Source organism: Nelumbo nucifera, chromosome 5 (assembly GCF_055504915.1).
Source record: "Nelumbo nucifera cultivar China Antique chromosome 5, China Antique-T2T, whole genome shotgun sequence".
Taxonomy (NCBI): domain Eukaryota; kingdom Viridiplantae; phylum Streptophyta; class Magnoliopsida; order Proteales; family Nelumbonaceae; genus Nelumbo; species Nelumbo nucifera.
Window position 1 is genome coordinate 21825033 of NC_142653.1, and position 18656 is coordinate 21843688.

The window sequence follows — 18656 nt, forward strand, 5'->3', positions numbered from 1 at the left end:
AGAGCAGGTTATTGTGGAACTCAATTGAAACACAAGCACTTTCACCATCACGTAACCCTCTACAGAAACCAAAATCCCAGTTTAGGGCCATAGAAGAATTGAGTAGGAGATAAAACTGGAAACCGGCTCTTCCTTATAAAGGGAAAGAGAGTAAAGAGGGGAAAAAGGTCTTTAAGAGGTTGGTTGCCCACCCAAATGTCTTCCCAAAAAAGAACATTGTGTCCAAAATTAACATCATACTCGACCAAATTGAGAAAATGGGGTAGAATTCCGTGAATGGCCTCTAGGGTGTTGCAAGAGTCGCCCGTCGAGATACTCCGGCATCCCAACCATTCTGCAAACAGCCATGAATACTATTCACCACCTTGTGCCACAACCTCTCTCTCTCTAACGGCCATCTCCAAAGCCACTTCCCTAGTAAAGCTTCATTCTTAAGAACTAGATTTCCCAATCCTAATCCCCCTTCTTCCTTACTCCTACTGACTATCTCCCTCCTAATCAAGTGATCCTTCTTCTCTTCCCCTGGCTCCCACAAGAAATCCCTCATCACCTTTTCTAGCTTCTTGGTTTCCCTTGAGGGTATCTTGAATATAGAAAGAAAATAAACCGGAAGACTAGCAAGTGTTGCCCTAATCAAGGTCACCCTACCACCTACTGAAATGTAACTTTTTTCCAAGCAGCCAACCTCTTTTCAAACTTTTCCACAATTGGATACCAGAACCGACTTTCTTTTGGGTTAGCTCCTAACGGAAGGCCCAAGTAGGTTAAAGGCCAATCAGATATGGAACACTCTAGAGAACCTGCTACAGCCTCTACCTCCCGATCTTCCAAATTGATTCCCACCACACAACTTTTGTCAAAATTAATCGATAGGTTTGAAGCAGACTCAAAGAATTTAATAAGATCTTTTAGGTTCCTCACTCTCCCTAAATCTCCCCCTTCACAAAAGATGATGATATCATCAACAAACTGAAGATTAGTCACTGTGACTAATCATTCCACCGAGCACATCTGCCACAAGCGTGAACAAAAAGGGGGAAAGAGGATCCCCTTGCCTGAGCCCTCTACATGCTGGGAAAAGTCCTTGACCCCTCCATTAACTAGAACTGAAAATTGGCAAGATGTTATACATCCGCTCACCCACCTACACCATCTATCCCCAAATCCACATTTCCTTAGCACTTCTAATAGAAAATCCCAATCCACTAAGTCATAGGCCTTCTCAATGTCCAGCTTACAAATAAAACCTTGATTGTCGGATTTCCTCATTTCCTCCACACATTCATTTGCTATAAGGATCTGATATATAACGTGCCTATCTTGGACAAAAGCACCTTGGGTTTGAGTAATGAGAGACAGAAGGACCTTTTTAATCCTTAAAGAAAGCCCTTTTACCACAATCTCCAACCAAAAGGAAGCTCTACTCTCAGTTGATAATATAATGCATACATTTCCATTAAAAAAAAGAGATTGATAGATTATACAATCCGGATTGAACACAATGAGGTTTTATTACAGCATCTCATACACGCGATATTCCACTAGAACCAATACACAATAACTGGAATGACTTACCTTCTTGAAGGACCCTTGACTCTGTTGTTGTCGCTAGATGTTCCAGGACATAAAGAATTGAGATAGTCATACCTTAAATCACAATAAGAATTTAAAAATTCAAACTGGTTAGCGTAACCAATGTCTTCTGAATAAATAGACATAAAAATAATAAGACCACAGCTCAAATTGACACAGAATACCAAGCATTTCTGTCCTAATCAGTTAATGAAAGGACATACGAGTTCATAGAGAATTGTATTGGAGAACTTTCTCGTGCCACCATTTTTTGCTGATATCCACGTGAGGTACTGCTATCTATTTGATGGTATTCAAGTGAAACCCACGACTGCAAATTAAAAGGCAAAATAAAATTAAGAAATACTAAAAAGAGAAAAGGGTAAACAGCTAAAGTCCAAAATTTGCCAAAAGTAGTAATTGCAATAGAAGGTAAAGAAAACACATAGAAGCAGGATATCTATGATTTTGAGATGTTTATTAGCAAAATGGGAAGAGTTTTGTTAAGTGTCAATGTGGATAACAGTCTCGATAATGTCAAATAAGAATTGTTTTTTGAGTATGACCATGGCACCAAAGAGGTATGGCACTCAAAAAGCTGATAAACAATCAACTGGTGTGGTATGCATCATTCAATTAGTAACCAATCAACTGGTATTCATTCAAATACATGGTATTCATTCAAATAAAGGGAAAAAACAAGCTTCTTTTCCCTGAAATAATCCTTCTTTCACCCCCAAATGACTCTAAAACTCCAAACTTCATTCGTAGAGTGCTAGATTTGCAAAAATTTGCAAGAAACAAGTGTGAATCGTTAATTTTTTTTTGAAAATTTTTCAAATTAAAAAAAAAATATGGCAAAAATAGGTAAGTTTTTTCAAATTTTTATAATATCTCGTGATTTCTTTTTTTCTTGAGTGTCTAAATTTATGTTGATATACATTTCTTACATTCAAAATCACAATAAATTTAGTCTGCCTATAAAGACTAAATATGTTTTAGATCTATAGATTTATCTATCATATACATAGAGCAATTGAAATTTCTTCTTTAGTATTTTCTATTTTTTTATATTTTTAGAATTAAAAAATAAATAATAATTAATTATATTTTATCATTTGATCACAACAATTGAATATATTATAATTCTATGGATGGTCTATCATATCCATAGACCAATTGAAATTTCTTATTTAATATATTTTTTTTTATTTTTTTATTTTTAGAATTAAAAATTAAATAATTAATTAATTATATTTTACCATTTGATCACAATGATTGAATATATTATAATTCTATGGATGATCTATCACAAACCAATTGAAATTTCTTCTTTAATAAATATTTTTTTAATATATTAATAATGTTTATTTATTTTTTATAATTTTTGGAAATAAATAATAAATGATTATTGATTATATTTTCACTTAGAAGTTGTGCCAATGCATGTTTTATGGTTGTATAGGAGAGTTGGGTTTTTCCCATCCCATAAAACATTAAAACTTAAGAATTATAATTTAAAAATTATAGTTAAGCATAGCCACTGCCTTCCAATTATTCAGCAGCATCCCTGCAGGAATGTCCTCAAACAGTTTCAGTAACTTCACCCATTGCAAGACTCTAGCTGTAACAACCTCCAAAACAGCACTTAAACTCCTTTCCTTATCCTGAAACACTCTTTGATTTCTTTCTTCCCAGACTGTCCAGCATATAGCAGCTCTAGTGCACCTCCATAGAACTTTCCCCCTCTTCTTCAACCCATTAATAGTCAGATGATAGCAGTTCAACTGCATCCAAATAGAAGCAAACCAATTAGGGGACTGTCCAATTGCATCCAAACAAAGAAGCAAACCAATTCCAAATAGAAGAGGAAAAAGGGCAAGAAATAATCAGATGATAGCAGTTCTCACCATTAGCTTTACACAAGATGCACCAATTAGGGGACAAGCACCAAGGTCTTTTTCTTTGAAGTAAATCACTGGTATTAATCTTACCCAGAATAGCTTCCCAACAGAAAGCCCATATTCTCGGTGGAATTGGCTTTCCCCACACTTCTTTAACAGGAAAACAGGACCCCTGAGTAGAGTCACAGGAAAAAAGGGGCAACTCCATCCATCTGTCGATACTAGAGGCACAGGAAAAAGAACCAGAAGAGGTTTAAGGTCCAAAATTTACTATCGATACTAGAGGGGTCCAAAGAGATTCCTTGGACAATTGTCATCAATCCAAAGCTTGGTTCAATTCTGAATCTCTAAGGCCTCTCCTAAAACCCAAGTCCCAATCAAACCATGAGTCTAAGTCAGAAGGAATCAAGAAGGAAGAAACTGGCTCATCCTTAAAATTAGAAATGGCAAACAAAGTAGGGAATTGGACTTTCAAAGCTGACTCACCCACCCAAACATGTTCCCAGAATTTAACAAGGTCCCTTGGACAAAGATTGTACCTGAGAAAAGGTAGAAAAAAGGGAATGACCGCATGTATAGCCTTCAAGGGAGAAGTACATGTAGCCTGAGCCAACACTCCAGCATCCCATCCATCTGTCGACAGCCCATGAATGCTAATAATCACTTTAGCCCACAATTTATCCTTGTCCTAAGGTAACCTCCACAACCACTTCCTTAAGAAAGCCTGATTCCTCAACTGAATGTAACCAATACCTAAACCTCCATCACCTCAATTTTTACACACCATTTTCCAGTTCATTTTGTGATCCTTCTTCTCGTCCCCAGGCTCCCACAAAAATTCTCTCATTAACTTTTCTAACCTCTTGCCCGCATCCACTAGAATTTTAAAGACTGATAAAAAGTACACAGGTAAGTTTGCCAGGGTTGACCTAATCAAAGTTATTCGCCCTCCCAAAGATAGATAATTCTTCTTCCAAGTGGCCAACCTTTTAGTGAATCTATCTACCACCGGGTTCCAGAAGCTAATGTTCCTAGGATTACCACCCAAAGGAAGTCCTAGGTACTTCATAGGCCACTGGGAGACCTCACAGCCTAAAAACGAGGCACATACCTGCAACTCCTCCTCACTCATATCCACTCCCACCACACAACTTTTGTTGAAATTAATTTTTAAATTTGATACCCTCTCAAACAAATGCACCACCAGCTTCAAATTTCTTGCTCTGTTAAGGTCATTTCCTTCGCAAAACAAAATGGTGTCATCAGCAAACTGCAAGTGAGTAACTGGAACCCTATCCCTACCAACTCTCCATCCTCTCACCAATCCTTTTGCATCAGCTCTGTCAATAAGCAACCCAAGCACCTCTGCAACAAGGGTAAATAGGAATGGGGAGAGAGGTTCCCCTTGTCTAATTCCTCTAATGGCATGGAAGTGATCCACTATTGTAGTATTGTTCCATTCACCAATACTGAATAGTGACATGACTTATGGCACCCCATAATCCATTTAAACCACTTTTCACCAAACCCAAAATTCCTCAACACTTCCAATAGGAAAGACCAATCCACCAAATTGTATGCTTTCTCCAATTCGAGCTTGCACAAGAGTCCTATATTTCCATTTCTTCTAAAATCCTCCAAGCTCTCATTGGCAATAAGAATCTGGTTGGTGATTTGTCTATTACCTACAAAGGCCCCTTGATTTAATGAAATAATGGATGGAAGCACTGTTCTTACTCTTTTGGGCAACACCTTAGCTATTATCTTAGACGCTATTCACCAAACTGATGGGTCTAAACTCACTCGGATGAACTGCATCAGGCTTCTTTGGAATGAAAGCGATAAAAGTAGAATTCAACCCTGGATTAATCACTCCTCTCCCAAAAAAATTCATTGGACACCTTCAAAATATCCATCTTTAAGATCTCCGAACAATCCTGGTAGAAGGCCATCGTAAACCCATCAAGCTCCATAGGCTTAGCTTTATCCATAGACAAAATTGCTTCCTTAATTTCTTCCAAATCAAAACGCCATTCCAGCCACACCTTGGAGTCTTCTGAAATCCTTGGCCATTCTAATCCTTCTAGACTTATTCTCCCGACTAAGGGTCATCTGAAAAAAGATTTGAAGTGATCACAAAGGCCCTAGCTATTTCCCCATGTTGAGTCAGAGATTCTCCATTCACCTCAAGTTTGGAGATACACAATTCCTATTTCTCCTAGCATTTGCCATTGCATGCAAAACTTTTGTATTTCTATCTCCTTCAATCCTTCCTTTAACCACAAACATCTTGGCTTCTGTCTCCAACTGATTTCTTCTTTAACCAGAATGTCCTCCAGTTGCTTTCTTAGTGTCCATCTTTCAACCCAATCATATTCCTCAAAGTTTCCTTCCCCTTCCTTGGAATCCAAAGCCTCTATTTTGATTTTAGCCTTTAACTCCTTCAGCTTCCTATGGAATTTCATACCCTCCCAAATGACATCCGGATTGTACTCTGTCCACCAATCCTTGACTTTCTCTATAAACCCTGGGTGTTTCAACCACATGTTCTCAAACCTGAACGGGGCAAGTCCTCTCCCTCGAATTTCTTCTTTGCAAATCAAAATTGGCTAGCGATGGAAGGTAACTCTAGGCAAGGCTACTAACTCCCCCCAATGCTCTTCCCAATCCACTGAAAACAAAAATGTATCCAGCTTGGAACAACTTGGGTTTCGGGGTGCAACTTGGGCGGGCCTAGTCCAAGCCTGAACTGGCCCAACCTAGAATTTTACACGGGCTGAGCTTGGATTATTGGTCCTTGGGCTGGGCTCGGGCCCAAGAAGTCGGGCTTTTTTTATTTTTCGGGCAAGGTTCGAGCTACCTAAGAACCTGTGTATATATGTAAATGTTGCATACATATTTACATATATATACATACATATTTGTATATATAACTTTTGTATGGATATTTTGTATACATATTTACATACATACATAAATATTGCATAAATACATTTATATATGTATAATTTTAAAGTGGGTTCATTGACCAACCCGAGCCCAGCCCGAGCCTAAGCCCAACCTAAGTGCATCAAATTATAGGGCAGGTGGGGCTCAGGTTGGGAAAATCAGGCTTGACCTTGGGTTTGGGCCAAGCTCGGGCCTTAAGCCCAAATTTTAGGGTCGGGCCTAGGTTGACCATAAACCTAGCCCAACCCGCCCGACTTGCACCCCTACTTGGGTTTGATTGCAAATTTGACCAAGTGAATTTATTGTGTGACATCATGATCTCCTTCAAGTCCAAAGCATTTACAAACTCATTAAACCTCCTCATACTAGTGGTGACTCTCTGCCCGCCCCTTTCATTAGATTATATCTATACTATATATAAAAGTGTGAATGTAGTGTGAATCTTTTCTTGGACTAAAATTACCCTCTATTTCTTTGTTTGAGAAAATGTATAAAAGTCATTTTATTATAGCTTTAATGTCAGCTTTAATGGCTACTATACTAGCCATATTTGTGTATTTAACCCATCTATAATTGTAAGGGTTGAAAATGTAACTTCAATTATTACTTTCTACATTATTATTCCCTCCCATTAAGTCTTATACTTAAAAGGTATTAACTCCCATTCTCTCTTATTAAATCCTATATTTAAGTTATTTTTCACCAATAAATGGTACTAATTAGATCTATGCCAATATTTTTAACAATATAGACTCATATTTTAAAACTACTACTTTTGACCTCATTTAATTCCCTCTATTTAAATCTTACATTTTTTTATAAATGAATAGAAGAAAAAAAAAACACCAAAAGATAATGTTATAAATAGAAGAATCTAACCAAGTAAGTAGACCTATCAATGATAATTGAAACTTCACAACTCAATCTGATTATCACATATTTGATTGAGGTGTTTGTGTAATCAGATTTAGATTTTGCAATATGAATCCGATTAATAATAAAAAGCAAAATATACTGAAAAAATCACCTCAATAGCATTCCAATACCTAAAATCACTCTAAGGCATGGGAATCACTCAGCACAAGCATATACAGAAAAAATACTTCAATAGCATTCCAATACCTATCTCCATGTTTGCTGATTAAAAAAAATCCATGTTTTGAGTTTTGACTTCACACACACATACAAACATGCACATAGACACTATTGGCCAGACCTACTGGAACCAGGAAAAAATTACAAAGTTTTTACAACCATAAGAAAACTCAAGAATTCCTAAACAACTTAGCCAGCGACTTTGAAATAATTCAGAAATTTCCAATTTTGGCTCTGGCTCCTGCGTCAATATGCAGTTTTAGATGTGCACTCATATAACAACAAACAATGATGACAACAATAATGACAATAACAATAATACTAATATTAATTACCATATTATAATAATGCAGGGTATATACAGAAATAGAGAGATGTGAAAAGAAAAGAAAAACAAAACAAAAGTAATAAAGGCAGTATGGATCTTGAAGACAACATAAAAACAAAGCAAAACAAACCAAATAATTATACACAATACACTAACAAATCACACAATACAAGAAAGAAACTTATGAAAATTTGCAGAGTACATCCCTCCAATATGAACCCCATCAGCAGCCAGACAAACCCCTTTAAAGCTACATCCTTTTTTCTTTGCTTACTCAAAATTAGCTACGTCCATTTTTTTCATTTTCTTTCTTACTTCATGTGTTTGTTTGATGAAAGGGGTATTAAACTAGCAGTCAAGTTAAGGATCAAACAAGACATATCCCTGTAAATACAGAATGGGATAGTTCTGGTAGTATAAAAAATTAACTTGAAGAAGCATCCCACTTAGCACTGCCTGATAAAGGAGAAACATGACACATGTGAACCGTAGTCAGCTTCTTTTTGAACCTGATTAAAACCCCTTTATAGATGGCTATTCAGAATGTGATACTTGAAACGCATAAGTGAACTATGTTTTACAACACCGACAACTGGTATTCTTTAAGTTCATAATTCTCACTCCAAGAAGCAAATGGTTTTGCTGATTTCCATACAACTTTTCATTATGATGACGATGTCTTACCTCATCATCTTTGTTTTGCTCATCTGGTGACCCTAAAAGCTTACCCTGCACAGAGAATGGGAAAAAAGTGTAAAGAATATAGATGAACTTTTGATTAAAAAAATCTTAGGTAAAAATTTATCGAAAAAAAAATCTTAGGTAAAAAAACATTATAGAGAAACTTCTTATTTTATAATGAAAAAATAATCAATAGCTTCTGGTTAGCATTCCTAACAACTAATTTTTGTTAGCTTTTCTTTGCAATATGGACCTGTATAGCAAATAGTAGTACTGGTTAGAATCATAGTTGACTGAAAAAACAGAAAAGAAATGTTGGTAGCAGACTGAGGCTTCTTTTTTGATTTATGAAGAAGGAATATATGATATTAATATATGCAATGAAATTGCCAAACGTCCCAATATAGGTTAGATCTGCTACCCACCCCATATACCTTTTTCTTCCCCTATTTCTTAAGTTATAATGGTATCATTATCTCTAGGGATTATTAAACCCCAGTAATAGATGTGTTTTGTTAACTCCTTGTTTAGCCAAATTATCTGCCACAGTATTACGTGATCTCTTAAACAGTTAAACCCAAGTGAATCTAGCTTCCAAATTCCTAGCCAGATATCTGATCTCTCAGAATGTCTATATTGCAATGGCCCTTGATTGTTGCATCTGATCCACCCCACAATAATCTTTGAATACTCCTCTACTTACACACTTTTGTAGTTGAGATCTTTTCATATGCTTAGACCTTGGAGTACAGCCAGTAATTCTGCTCTTATTGAGTTCCTATGACAAATAGGTCCTGAATACAAAATTGCTAATATGCCATAATGAGTCCAAACACATTCCCTATGCCTGCTTGCACTGGATTTCCCAAACTGCACCTATCAAAAGTCAGTTTGAGGCTGTTTTTTGGTGGAAGGTGCCCATTTTGGATAAGCCATACTGTTAGTTGTAGATGAAGAAGTATTACATTGCCAGCCTCTCATCATGTCATTATCATCCACCGAAAAGGGTATCAAGATAGAACGAGTTTTGGCCCAATGCACCACCTTTACTGTGATGTTTTCAATCAGCACTTCTCTTGTTTGGGTGGGTGGATTGAAAATTCTTGTAATTCTCTCCTCCCAAACTGACCAAATTATGGCATCCCTAGTGCATTTCCATAGTAATTGCCCTGTCTTTTTTGGTGGGGAGAAGAAAGAATCTACAAACCACATATAAGTGTTTACCTGCCAATAAACCACAGACAGCAATTTCGATATGGTCAGCAAAGTAAGAAAGTGTTTACCTGCTTCTTTGATGGTCCTGCTGGTTTTTCCTCATTTATTTCATCTGGAATAATATTACTCTTCTTTAGATTACTAGACTTAAGGTGTTCCATTGATGGCCGAAGCTGTACAACTGCATGAACAGGATTCAAGTGTAACTGCAACATAGGAGGGGGAAAACTTTTACAATGCTTAGAACAAATAAACATCACAAAATGATTGGTTCAATGTATTCAATGATAAAATAACTTTTTGTAGTTTGAATAATTTCACTTTGTACTGCATGTATCTTTTGTGTATCTATATATGACTATAAGAATGATAAAAAAAATAGAGGTGGAAATTTTGCAGATTTATGAGTATCATAGGGAAATTACTCTAACACATGCAACATGAAATAACAGAATCATGGCACCAAGCAACCATAACCCCAGAAATTAACATAATTTTTCTGTTTGCAAGAAGAACACAATGGCATCATAGGTTAAAACTAAGGCGGATAAAGAAGAACAAAAGATCACTAATTGCAAATGGATAAATTTGCAAAAAAAAAGTAAAATGTGTATTATATTGGAAATATTCAATTTGAAAAAGAAAACTAACCAAATATCAAACCAGCGAATGGAGCTTTTGCAAGTTAAAACAGGTTCAACCATTGGGTCATTTGGGTCAAGCACATGACGTCAACAATGTCCATAATTAATCATTAGTGCAGATATACACATGAAATATAAATTTAGGATATGTTATATGCCACATACATCTCTTATCTTATTTCCCAAACCTCCCCATGTGCAAAATTCAAGGTCTGAATATTCAACACCTATCAGCTCTCACCTTCCTCCTCTATATCCCCCAGTTTTTTCCCATTTATTCTGCAGCAATGAATAAGAAATTAAGAATTAAAATAACACGAAACATAAAAATACAATTTGTTTCTCTTGTACTAAGCATTGACCCAGACACAGAAGACTGTTTGTAGTTCGTTGGTATGCATGGTCTTTAAAAATTTCAGTGTCACTCAGAAAAGCTTTCAGCTCCACTTTAGTAGTCTAATCATCCAAGGGTATCTGGTGTCTAGGACATGGAGAAATTATAATAATACCTTATAATTAAGACTAAATAAACTTATAATAATAAATACCTTATAAATAAACTTATAAAAAAGCATAACATAAAGGTAGATGAACTGGGAAAGGAAGTTGGAGGAGATGTGGGGCAAAGGACATCAGTGTTAGCACTTAGCAGGATAACTGGAACCAAAGAACTGCGTATTATAAACTCAGTAAGACCAAAGTAGTGGACATCAATGTTTTACAATGTGGAGGCATGACGCAAGGCATTCCACTACCTAGAGGTGTGAGGTGTAGTTCAGAACATAAGAGGCATAAGCCTCCTTAAGAGGAGGGAGAAGAGGAGGAGGAAGAGGAGGATCTCATTTTTCTTTATTTTTAATAAAAATCTTTTATATTAAGAAGAACGAAGATAAAGAGCCCCTGGCCCTTTTTTTTGATCAGCAAGATGATGATTTTATTCAATTAAGAGAATAAATACAGAGTTACAGCATATAGAACACAGACATTTCAACAGAAAATTTTACAATAAAGCGCAAAAAAGTTATTGCCTTTGAACTCCTTGTTTAGCTAAAGAATCAGTCATTTCATTTGCAGCTCTCCTAACCCATGTGAACGGGACATTAAGTTCCCTTGCTATGCTTATTATCTCCCTTAACGGATGCCTGTAGCACCACGGAACATTACTACTTGAATTGGTCCAAGATATCACTGTTTTTGAGTCCCCTTCCATCTCCAAGTTCCTAAGATCAGCATGCTTGGCAATCTTTAGCCCTTGAAGCAGAGCAACAATTCAGCTTTTAGAGAGTCACCTTCCCCTAGGGTTCCCGAGTACATAGCCAACACCTTGCTTGAGGAATCTCTGATTACAATCTTTAGCCCTTGAAGCAGAGCTAACAATTCAGCTTTTAGAGAGTCACCTTCCCCTAGGGTTCCCGAGTACATAGCCAACACCTTGCTTGAGGAATCTCTGATTACACCACCAATGTCTGCCATACCCGGGTTTTCTATAGAGCTTCCATCAAAGTTCAGGTTTAACTTATTGGGACCTGGGGGCTTCCACTCCATCACTTTTCTTTCCTTCTTCTCAGCTGTGTGTGCCACTTCTTTCCAGGCTCTTACTATATCAGTAATAATTTAGAAATTTGAAAGAGCCAGAGTGATTTCACCCAGTGTGCAACTTTTATCTTTATGGCCTCCACAATAGCCTCTTTTTGCCTATGCTTCTCATTGAATAATCTTGCGTTCATTTCCTCCCATATTGTCCACACTACCGCTGCTCTTGGTGATTTCCACATCACCCTTCCTCTTTTTGTTGACTTGCTTAGAAAGTTTGGATCGAAGAGGCTTACTACATCCTGGGGAGCACTCCATCTACAACCAAAAACAAAAAGCACAAAAGGGCAATGGATCAATAAATGGGGTAAGGATTCACCATCTGTAGAGCAAAGAATGCACATATGAGGGGAGAGGTATTTATTTGGCCTCCTTTTTTGAAGCATGTCGCAAGTATTTACCTTCCCAAGAAACACCTCCCAACATAGAGATTGAATTTTTGGTGGAATGGGCTTGCTCCAAATCTCTTTCACCGGGAAATTATCACCCCCAACAGGAGTTTGAACAATGGTATTGAAGAAAGAAGCACATGTGAAGGTGTCATCGGAAGAAGCAGACCATGCTCTAGTGTCCTCCAAAGATTGTACGAAGAAAACTAACTTGAGAGTATCAAGCAAGCAAATAAGAGACACACTCATTATCCCTCAAACCTCTTCTGAAGCCAAAATCCCAACTCAATCCAGAGTGAGAAAAGGTGACAAATTTTGAGATGGGTTTTAACTTGTAGTTAGAGACTGAATAAAGATCAGTGAATAGGGAACAAAAAGGAGTATCACCCAGCAAAAGATCTTCCCAAAAAAGCACCCTAGATCCACTACCCACATCAAATCTGATGGAGTTAAGAAAGATAGGATATACCTCTTGTATTGCTTTCCATGGAGAGCTCGAGGAAGATGAGGGGGCTAACTTTGCATCCCATCTTTTGTTCATCAGCTCGTGAATGCTTTCTATCACCTTATGCCACAATCTGTCTCTTTCCAATGGAAACCTCCAAAGCCATTTCCCTAACAAGGAAGTATTCCTATGAACTAATTCCCTAGTCCTAGGCCTCCCTTTTCCTTTGTTTTGCTAACTTGTTCCCACTTAACTAGATGATCCCTCTTCTCCTCCCTAGGTTCCCAAAGAAAATCTCTCATAAGTTTTTTCTAGATGTCTTGCCACTTTAGCTGGGATTCTAAAAGTTGAAAGGAAATAGAATGGTAGGTTTGCTAAAGTTGCTCTAATCAGGGTTATTCTCCCACCTATTGATAAATAGTTCCTCCTCCAAAGTGCCTACTTCCTTGTAAACCTCTCCACCACTGGTTTCCAGAAGTCTTCTGGTCTTGGATTCCCTCCCAATGGAAACCCTAAGTACTCCAATGGCCATTTTTTAACTTCACACCCCAAAATCTCGACTAACTCTCTCAAACTTTCATCTTCCAAGTTAATCCCTGCTATACAACTTTTTCCCTAATTTACCTTCAATTTGGGGAGTGATTCAAAGGAAGTTATGAGCTCACAAAAATTTCTTATGCTCTCCTAATTACCTCCCTCAGAGAATAAAATGATGTTGTCTACAAATTGCAAATGTGTGACTGCCACCTCAAGTCTTCCTACTCTCCATCCTCTAATTAGGTTTCTCTGACCGGCCTCCATAATCATCCTACTTAGGACATCAGCAATTAAAGTGAACAGAAAGGGCGAAAGGGGATCCCCTTGTCTCAATCCTCTTTTCGCTGGAAAATAGTCTCTAGCCACACCATTGGTCACGATTGAGTATTGCACTGAACTAAGGCATCCCTTCATCCACATCCTCCACCGCTGCCCTATCCCGATTCTCCCCACAATTTCTAGTCCACAAAGTCATAAGCCTTCTCTAAATCCAACTTGCACACTACGCCTCTCCCTCTCCTCTTCCTCTTCTCGGATACACATTCATTTGCCACCAAACTTCCTCTTTTATTTCTTTTAGAGAAAACTCCCTTTCTAAGTCTGTCACCAAAGCTTCAAGCACTCTAGTCCACTGTATGTCTGGGGGGAAATGGCTTCTCTCCCCTTGACTATGGAAAATCCTTTTAAAATGATCCACAAAAACCTTGATGATCTCCTCCTCCCTGGTTATTTCATGTCCATCCACTTCTAGCCTCACAATTTGATTTTTCCTTCTTCTCCCATTGGCTAAGGAGTGGAAAAAAAAAAAAAAAACTTTGTATTTCCATCCCCCTCCATCAGCCATTTGCATCTAGATTTTTGCCTCCAAGAAATCTCTTCCTTCCTAAGGACTCCTAACTCACATTTTAATTTCCACCTTTCCTCTCTTTCCTTACTACTCATAGTTCTAAGAGCTTCTTTCATATCTAACTCCGCAATCCTTGAAATAAGTCCTTCCTTGATCTCCTCCACTTTACCATAAGTGTCCTTTGTTCCGCGCCTTTATTTTCTCTTTTAGACCCTTAAGTTTCCTCAAAAAATTAACCCCTTCCTCTAAAATTTGCGCCAGTAGGTGGTATCTACCCTCCTTGTAAGAAACTTTCCAATTAATCTGCCTCTGTGAGTGGATAGCTCCTTCTAGAAAGCCTTTGAACCACAATGGGGCCTGCCCATTCAACAACACCACCGCCTTCGTTTGTTCATTGAGTTTCAACACAGCTCCATTTCTGGTTTTCACCTCTTCTAGGAAGTATGTCTTGGCCTCAACTCTGATTTTCTTTCTCTAAGCATTAGCATGAATAAAGCTATCCTCTCTCTCCACCGCTCGTGTTTCCCTACCTCCTCCTGAATATTAGTAACCAAGCTTTCTTTTCTCTTTTCTCTTTCTCTTTCTTTCTTTCTTTATTCTTCTTTTCCATTCCTTTCCTTTCTTTTTGCTTTCTTTTTTTCTTTTTGTATGAGGTGTGTGTGAGGCGCATGAGGCATACACCTATAGCACCTGAGGCATATGCCTCAGAGGTATCGACACATCTGGCATACACCTCAGGGCGTTTTGGGGGTGCCTCACTTGGAGGAGTCTCCCATGCCTTTTTTTTATAAGAACATAGAGGAGCTACAAGACAGGGGTAGCTATTCCCCACAGATCAGATCAAAAGGAATACAACTAGAATTGACTGAAGAACTAGCTAAAGCGCTACGAGCCAGCCAATCTGCAGCTTGATTCACCTCACGATATGCATGCCTAAAGATGATGTTCAAGTTGGACCTGGCACAAAAACAAAGACACTTGTTGTCTTGTTGATGATGCTTTCCAATCTCCACAGGGGCTTCACCTTTCCTCTGAGACAGTCAATCATAAAATTCGAGTCTCCTTCAGTGATAATTCGAAAACTGATCACTTTTACCCAAAGGCTCTCTTTACAAGTAAGGATCTTCCTCCCTAGTTTAACCAAGAGAGCCTTGTTGATCCATCTGAGGTATTTTAGCCCCAACCTACCACAAGATTTGGGAGCACAAACCCTAGACCAACTAACTAGATGAATAGGGTGCTGACTTCTAGAATTCGACCAAATAAAATCTCTTTGAGTTTTCTCCAAACCATCCATGACATTGTTTGGAATTTTGAATGATTACATAACAAACTGAGGACCATTAAGGCAGCATATTTAATAAGAGTGAGCTTTTTTTTGATAAATATAATAAGAGTGAGCTTCCCCGCAAGAGAGAATATTTTTTTCTTTTTTTTTGAAGAATAAAAATAAATTCATTAAAAGTAAAAGAGAATACAAGAGAAAGGTGATAAGAAATCACCCGAGAGAAAGCACCAGACACTAACACAGATTCACTACCTTTGATACCATTACATCCAAACAACACAAAAACAAAAAGCACACTTCTGGACACCTTCATCTAGCCCCTTGAATTGCAGAACCCTGACAACATCTCCTTATTCCTCGTCCTCGCACACTCCATCCTGCCTATCGACATCCTCATCCCACTTCTTTCTTCATTCCCCAATTGTTACTTTCTTCAAGCTCTCTTCCTTCCTCTTTCTCTCGAACTCCTCAAAGGCCTTCATAGCAAACTCCTCACCTCCCCAAAAAAATAAGCCAAGGCTTTTACCAATCTCAACTTCTTTCTCCACTAACTTCTGAAGAGCCAAAGCTTCGTTCTTTTTCGCCATTGAGTCCACGTCACCTTCGGATCCTTCAACACTATCTTTCTTGTCTTGATGCACCTTACCCAGTTGGGGAACCAGAGATTGAGCTTGAATCATTGTTTCACAAGGACCAGATTCGGATGGAGAAATTGCCTCTTGATCCTTTTCTTTTGTAAACCCATTTAAAACTTTTTGTAGGTCCAACCCCCCCAGACCAAGCTTCAACCGAGAAAAAATTTGTCACATGAACAACATGAGGATTTCTTGAAGTCCGTACTTTCTTGCTAGTTACCCCAAAATCTGTCTCCACATTCTTTTCATCGGCCTTGCTCCTCCGACCCAGATCGACGCCCATCTTCCAACCTTCACCTCTTCGAAACACAAGTTGTCACTGGTGAGAATCTCATCACAACACCTCTCACTGCCGCATGCCTCAGTATCCCTCCCTTCTACAATCTCATCTTCGATTCTTCTTCAGCCTAGGTCCACCCCTAATCTGCCAAACAACACCTCTTCAGAAATAGGAGGATCAGCATTTGATCTTCCTAATTGGTTACTGTCCTTGCAAATTGCACTATCAACTAACTCCCTTCTTCTCCTTCCACCACTCTTCCCTCCTCTCCATCCTCTCTCCCCTTCACAGCTTCCCCTTCCTCCCCCAAACCATCCTCCACTTCCTCACATACTATCCTAACAGCCTTATCAAGCTGCTTACTAGAATTACATTCGCCAATTTGTACATATACAACTTCAGACCCCTTATCTTCCCCTACTTTTGAATCTGCCACCACATCTTCCACCATGCGATCGCAGGAGGCCAAGGCGCAACCAACATTCAAATTAAAACTTTGAGCCTCTTCTTTATCGTTCGCCACCACATCTTCCACCATGCGATCACAGCAGGCCAAAGCGCATCCAACATTTGAATTAAATTGTAAAGCTTCTTCTTTATCATTTGCCTGAGTTTTGTTCGAAGCACTCTTTTTTCCATTTGAGTCATGCCTAAAAATCTCCCAAATCCAATTCTCTTTCTTCCCTATTTGCTTATTGCTCACTTTTTGTTCCTCAACTTCCTTTGTTTTTGGCTTTTGAAGCTCCAAAAGGACTTTCTATTAACCTTTAAGCGAGAGGCTCTGTTTTGATTCAAAGGATTCATTCTTAAGAAATTCAAAGTGTGGGTCCCATTTGAGGTTTCGGGCCCCTTTCCCTCCCACGCCTCCCTTACTTTACCTGTTAATGGAAACTTCCTCGACCTTGTACCCTGCTCCACCGTCTCCTCTTTCTGGACCTCCACGTGTTCCTTCATTATGACCTCTGCCCCACCGTCTCCTTTGTCATCGAGAAAGGCCTCCACTTTAATACAGCTCTCGAACCCAAGCAGATGGGCCCCATTGATCAGTTTATGTCTCGAGGTTATCCTATCCTCGTCATTATTACGAACCCTCGAACTTTGATAAACATTATCATTAATTCCAACAATGCCCCTATCTTCAACCTTCAGTCTTCTATAGAGTGGTTTATTCATCTTCCCGCAGTTTGCATTAGATGACAGAGGATAGTTGCTCAACTCCTCCCAGTTGGAACCTAGATCTTCAACCCATCTCATTGGATATGAGCCTTGTATTCCAATTCATAAATCATAACATTCTCCAACAAAATGAAGGACAAGAGAAGAAGGAACCAAATGAATTTCGTCGACTTCAACTAGGATACAAGCAGCAACTAGACTCCTACAGTATATCGTTCAAGAATCCATGAATCTGAATCTTCCACATGCATCCCCCACTGCTTTAAAAGTTTGGAAACACCAAGCGTGTAGGAGGATTCCAAAATTATTTATCCAAATTAGACTTGTAGGACCCAAATTTCTGATTGCACCAACTAGGGGATTCCATCGCCCAATTCTAAGCTTTGGGGATCGAACTTGGTGTTGTTCCTTCCTTAAAATATCACTTGCCTTCGCTTCACTATTGAAATTGAATAGAAAGAATCCGACGTTCAACTTCCTTACCTGGAACGGCTTCCTTGGGCGCCAAACAACCTCCACCCATTCACCAACACCCTCTACATCTGGGTCAGAGTTCACAAAACGCCCAACTAAACTTCTATTGAAGACCTTGAGTCTATCGTGAATATCCCTTACTGGATTCACAACACTTCCATTGAGGGCTACCCCCTCTAGAAGTGGAAGATTTTACCTTCATATGATATACTTACAACGGAATTTAAAAACACAACCTGGAGATGGTGACAAAATCCCGTGAGCTTCTTTAGTCATTTTATCACTGAGGAATTTAAAAACCTCCTTAGATACCCTCCCATCAATAATAGGAGCCCCAAGATAAATTTTGTTTTTAGACTCAAGGGGGATTTTAAGAATTTTTTGACATGATTTTTTGACGTCTCTTTGGAATATTCTTAGAAAAGGTTACAGCCGATTTTGAAAAAATAGGAAGTTCACTAGAGGCAAAGGCAAATTTGTCAAGAATATCCTTGATATTCTGACATACATTACAACCTATCAACTCTCACCCTTAGAAGCCTCTAACTCCAGCTTTTTGGTTAGAACCTCAGCACAAAGGACAAAAATGTAAGGGGATAGAGGG

The 18656-nt window shown here is 38.4% G+C and overlaps 1 protein-coding gene across 11 annotated transcripts in view; it reads right to left on the reverse strand.

Annotated features, from left to right (window-relative positions):
- The window catches only part of LOC104595744 (uncharacterized), a 47274-nt gene that overhangs the window by 16987 nt on the left and 11631 nt on the right, over positions 1–18656 (reverse strand). For 7 of the 11 annotated variants that reach the window (XM_088887743.1, XM_088887738.1, XM_088887739.1 and 4 more), the window contains 5 exons: positions 9813–9950; positions 8533–8577; positions 3120–3359; positions 1797–1903; positions 1576–1647 (listed from right to left, as the gene is read on the reverse strand). In XM_088887743.1, the coding sequence (XP_088743869.1) occupies positions 1576–1647; positions 1797–1903; positions 3120–3359; positions 8533–8577; positions 9813–9950 (602 nt within the window). The remainder of the gene's footprint in view (positions 1–1575; positions 1648–1796; positions 1904–3119; positions 3360–8532; positions 8578–9812; positions 9951–18656) is intronic. The other 4 variants (XM_010256613.3, XM_088887742.1, XM_019197493.2 and 1 more) reach the window with 3 other exon arrangements.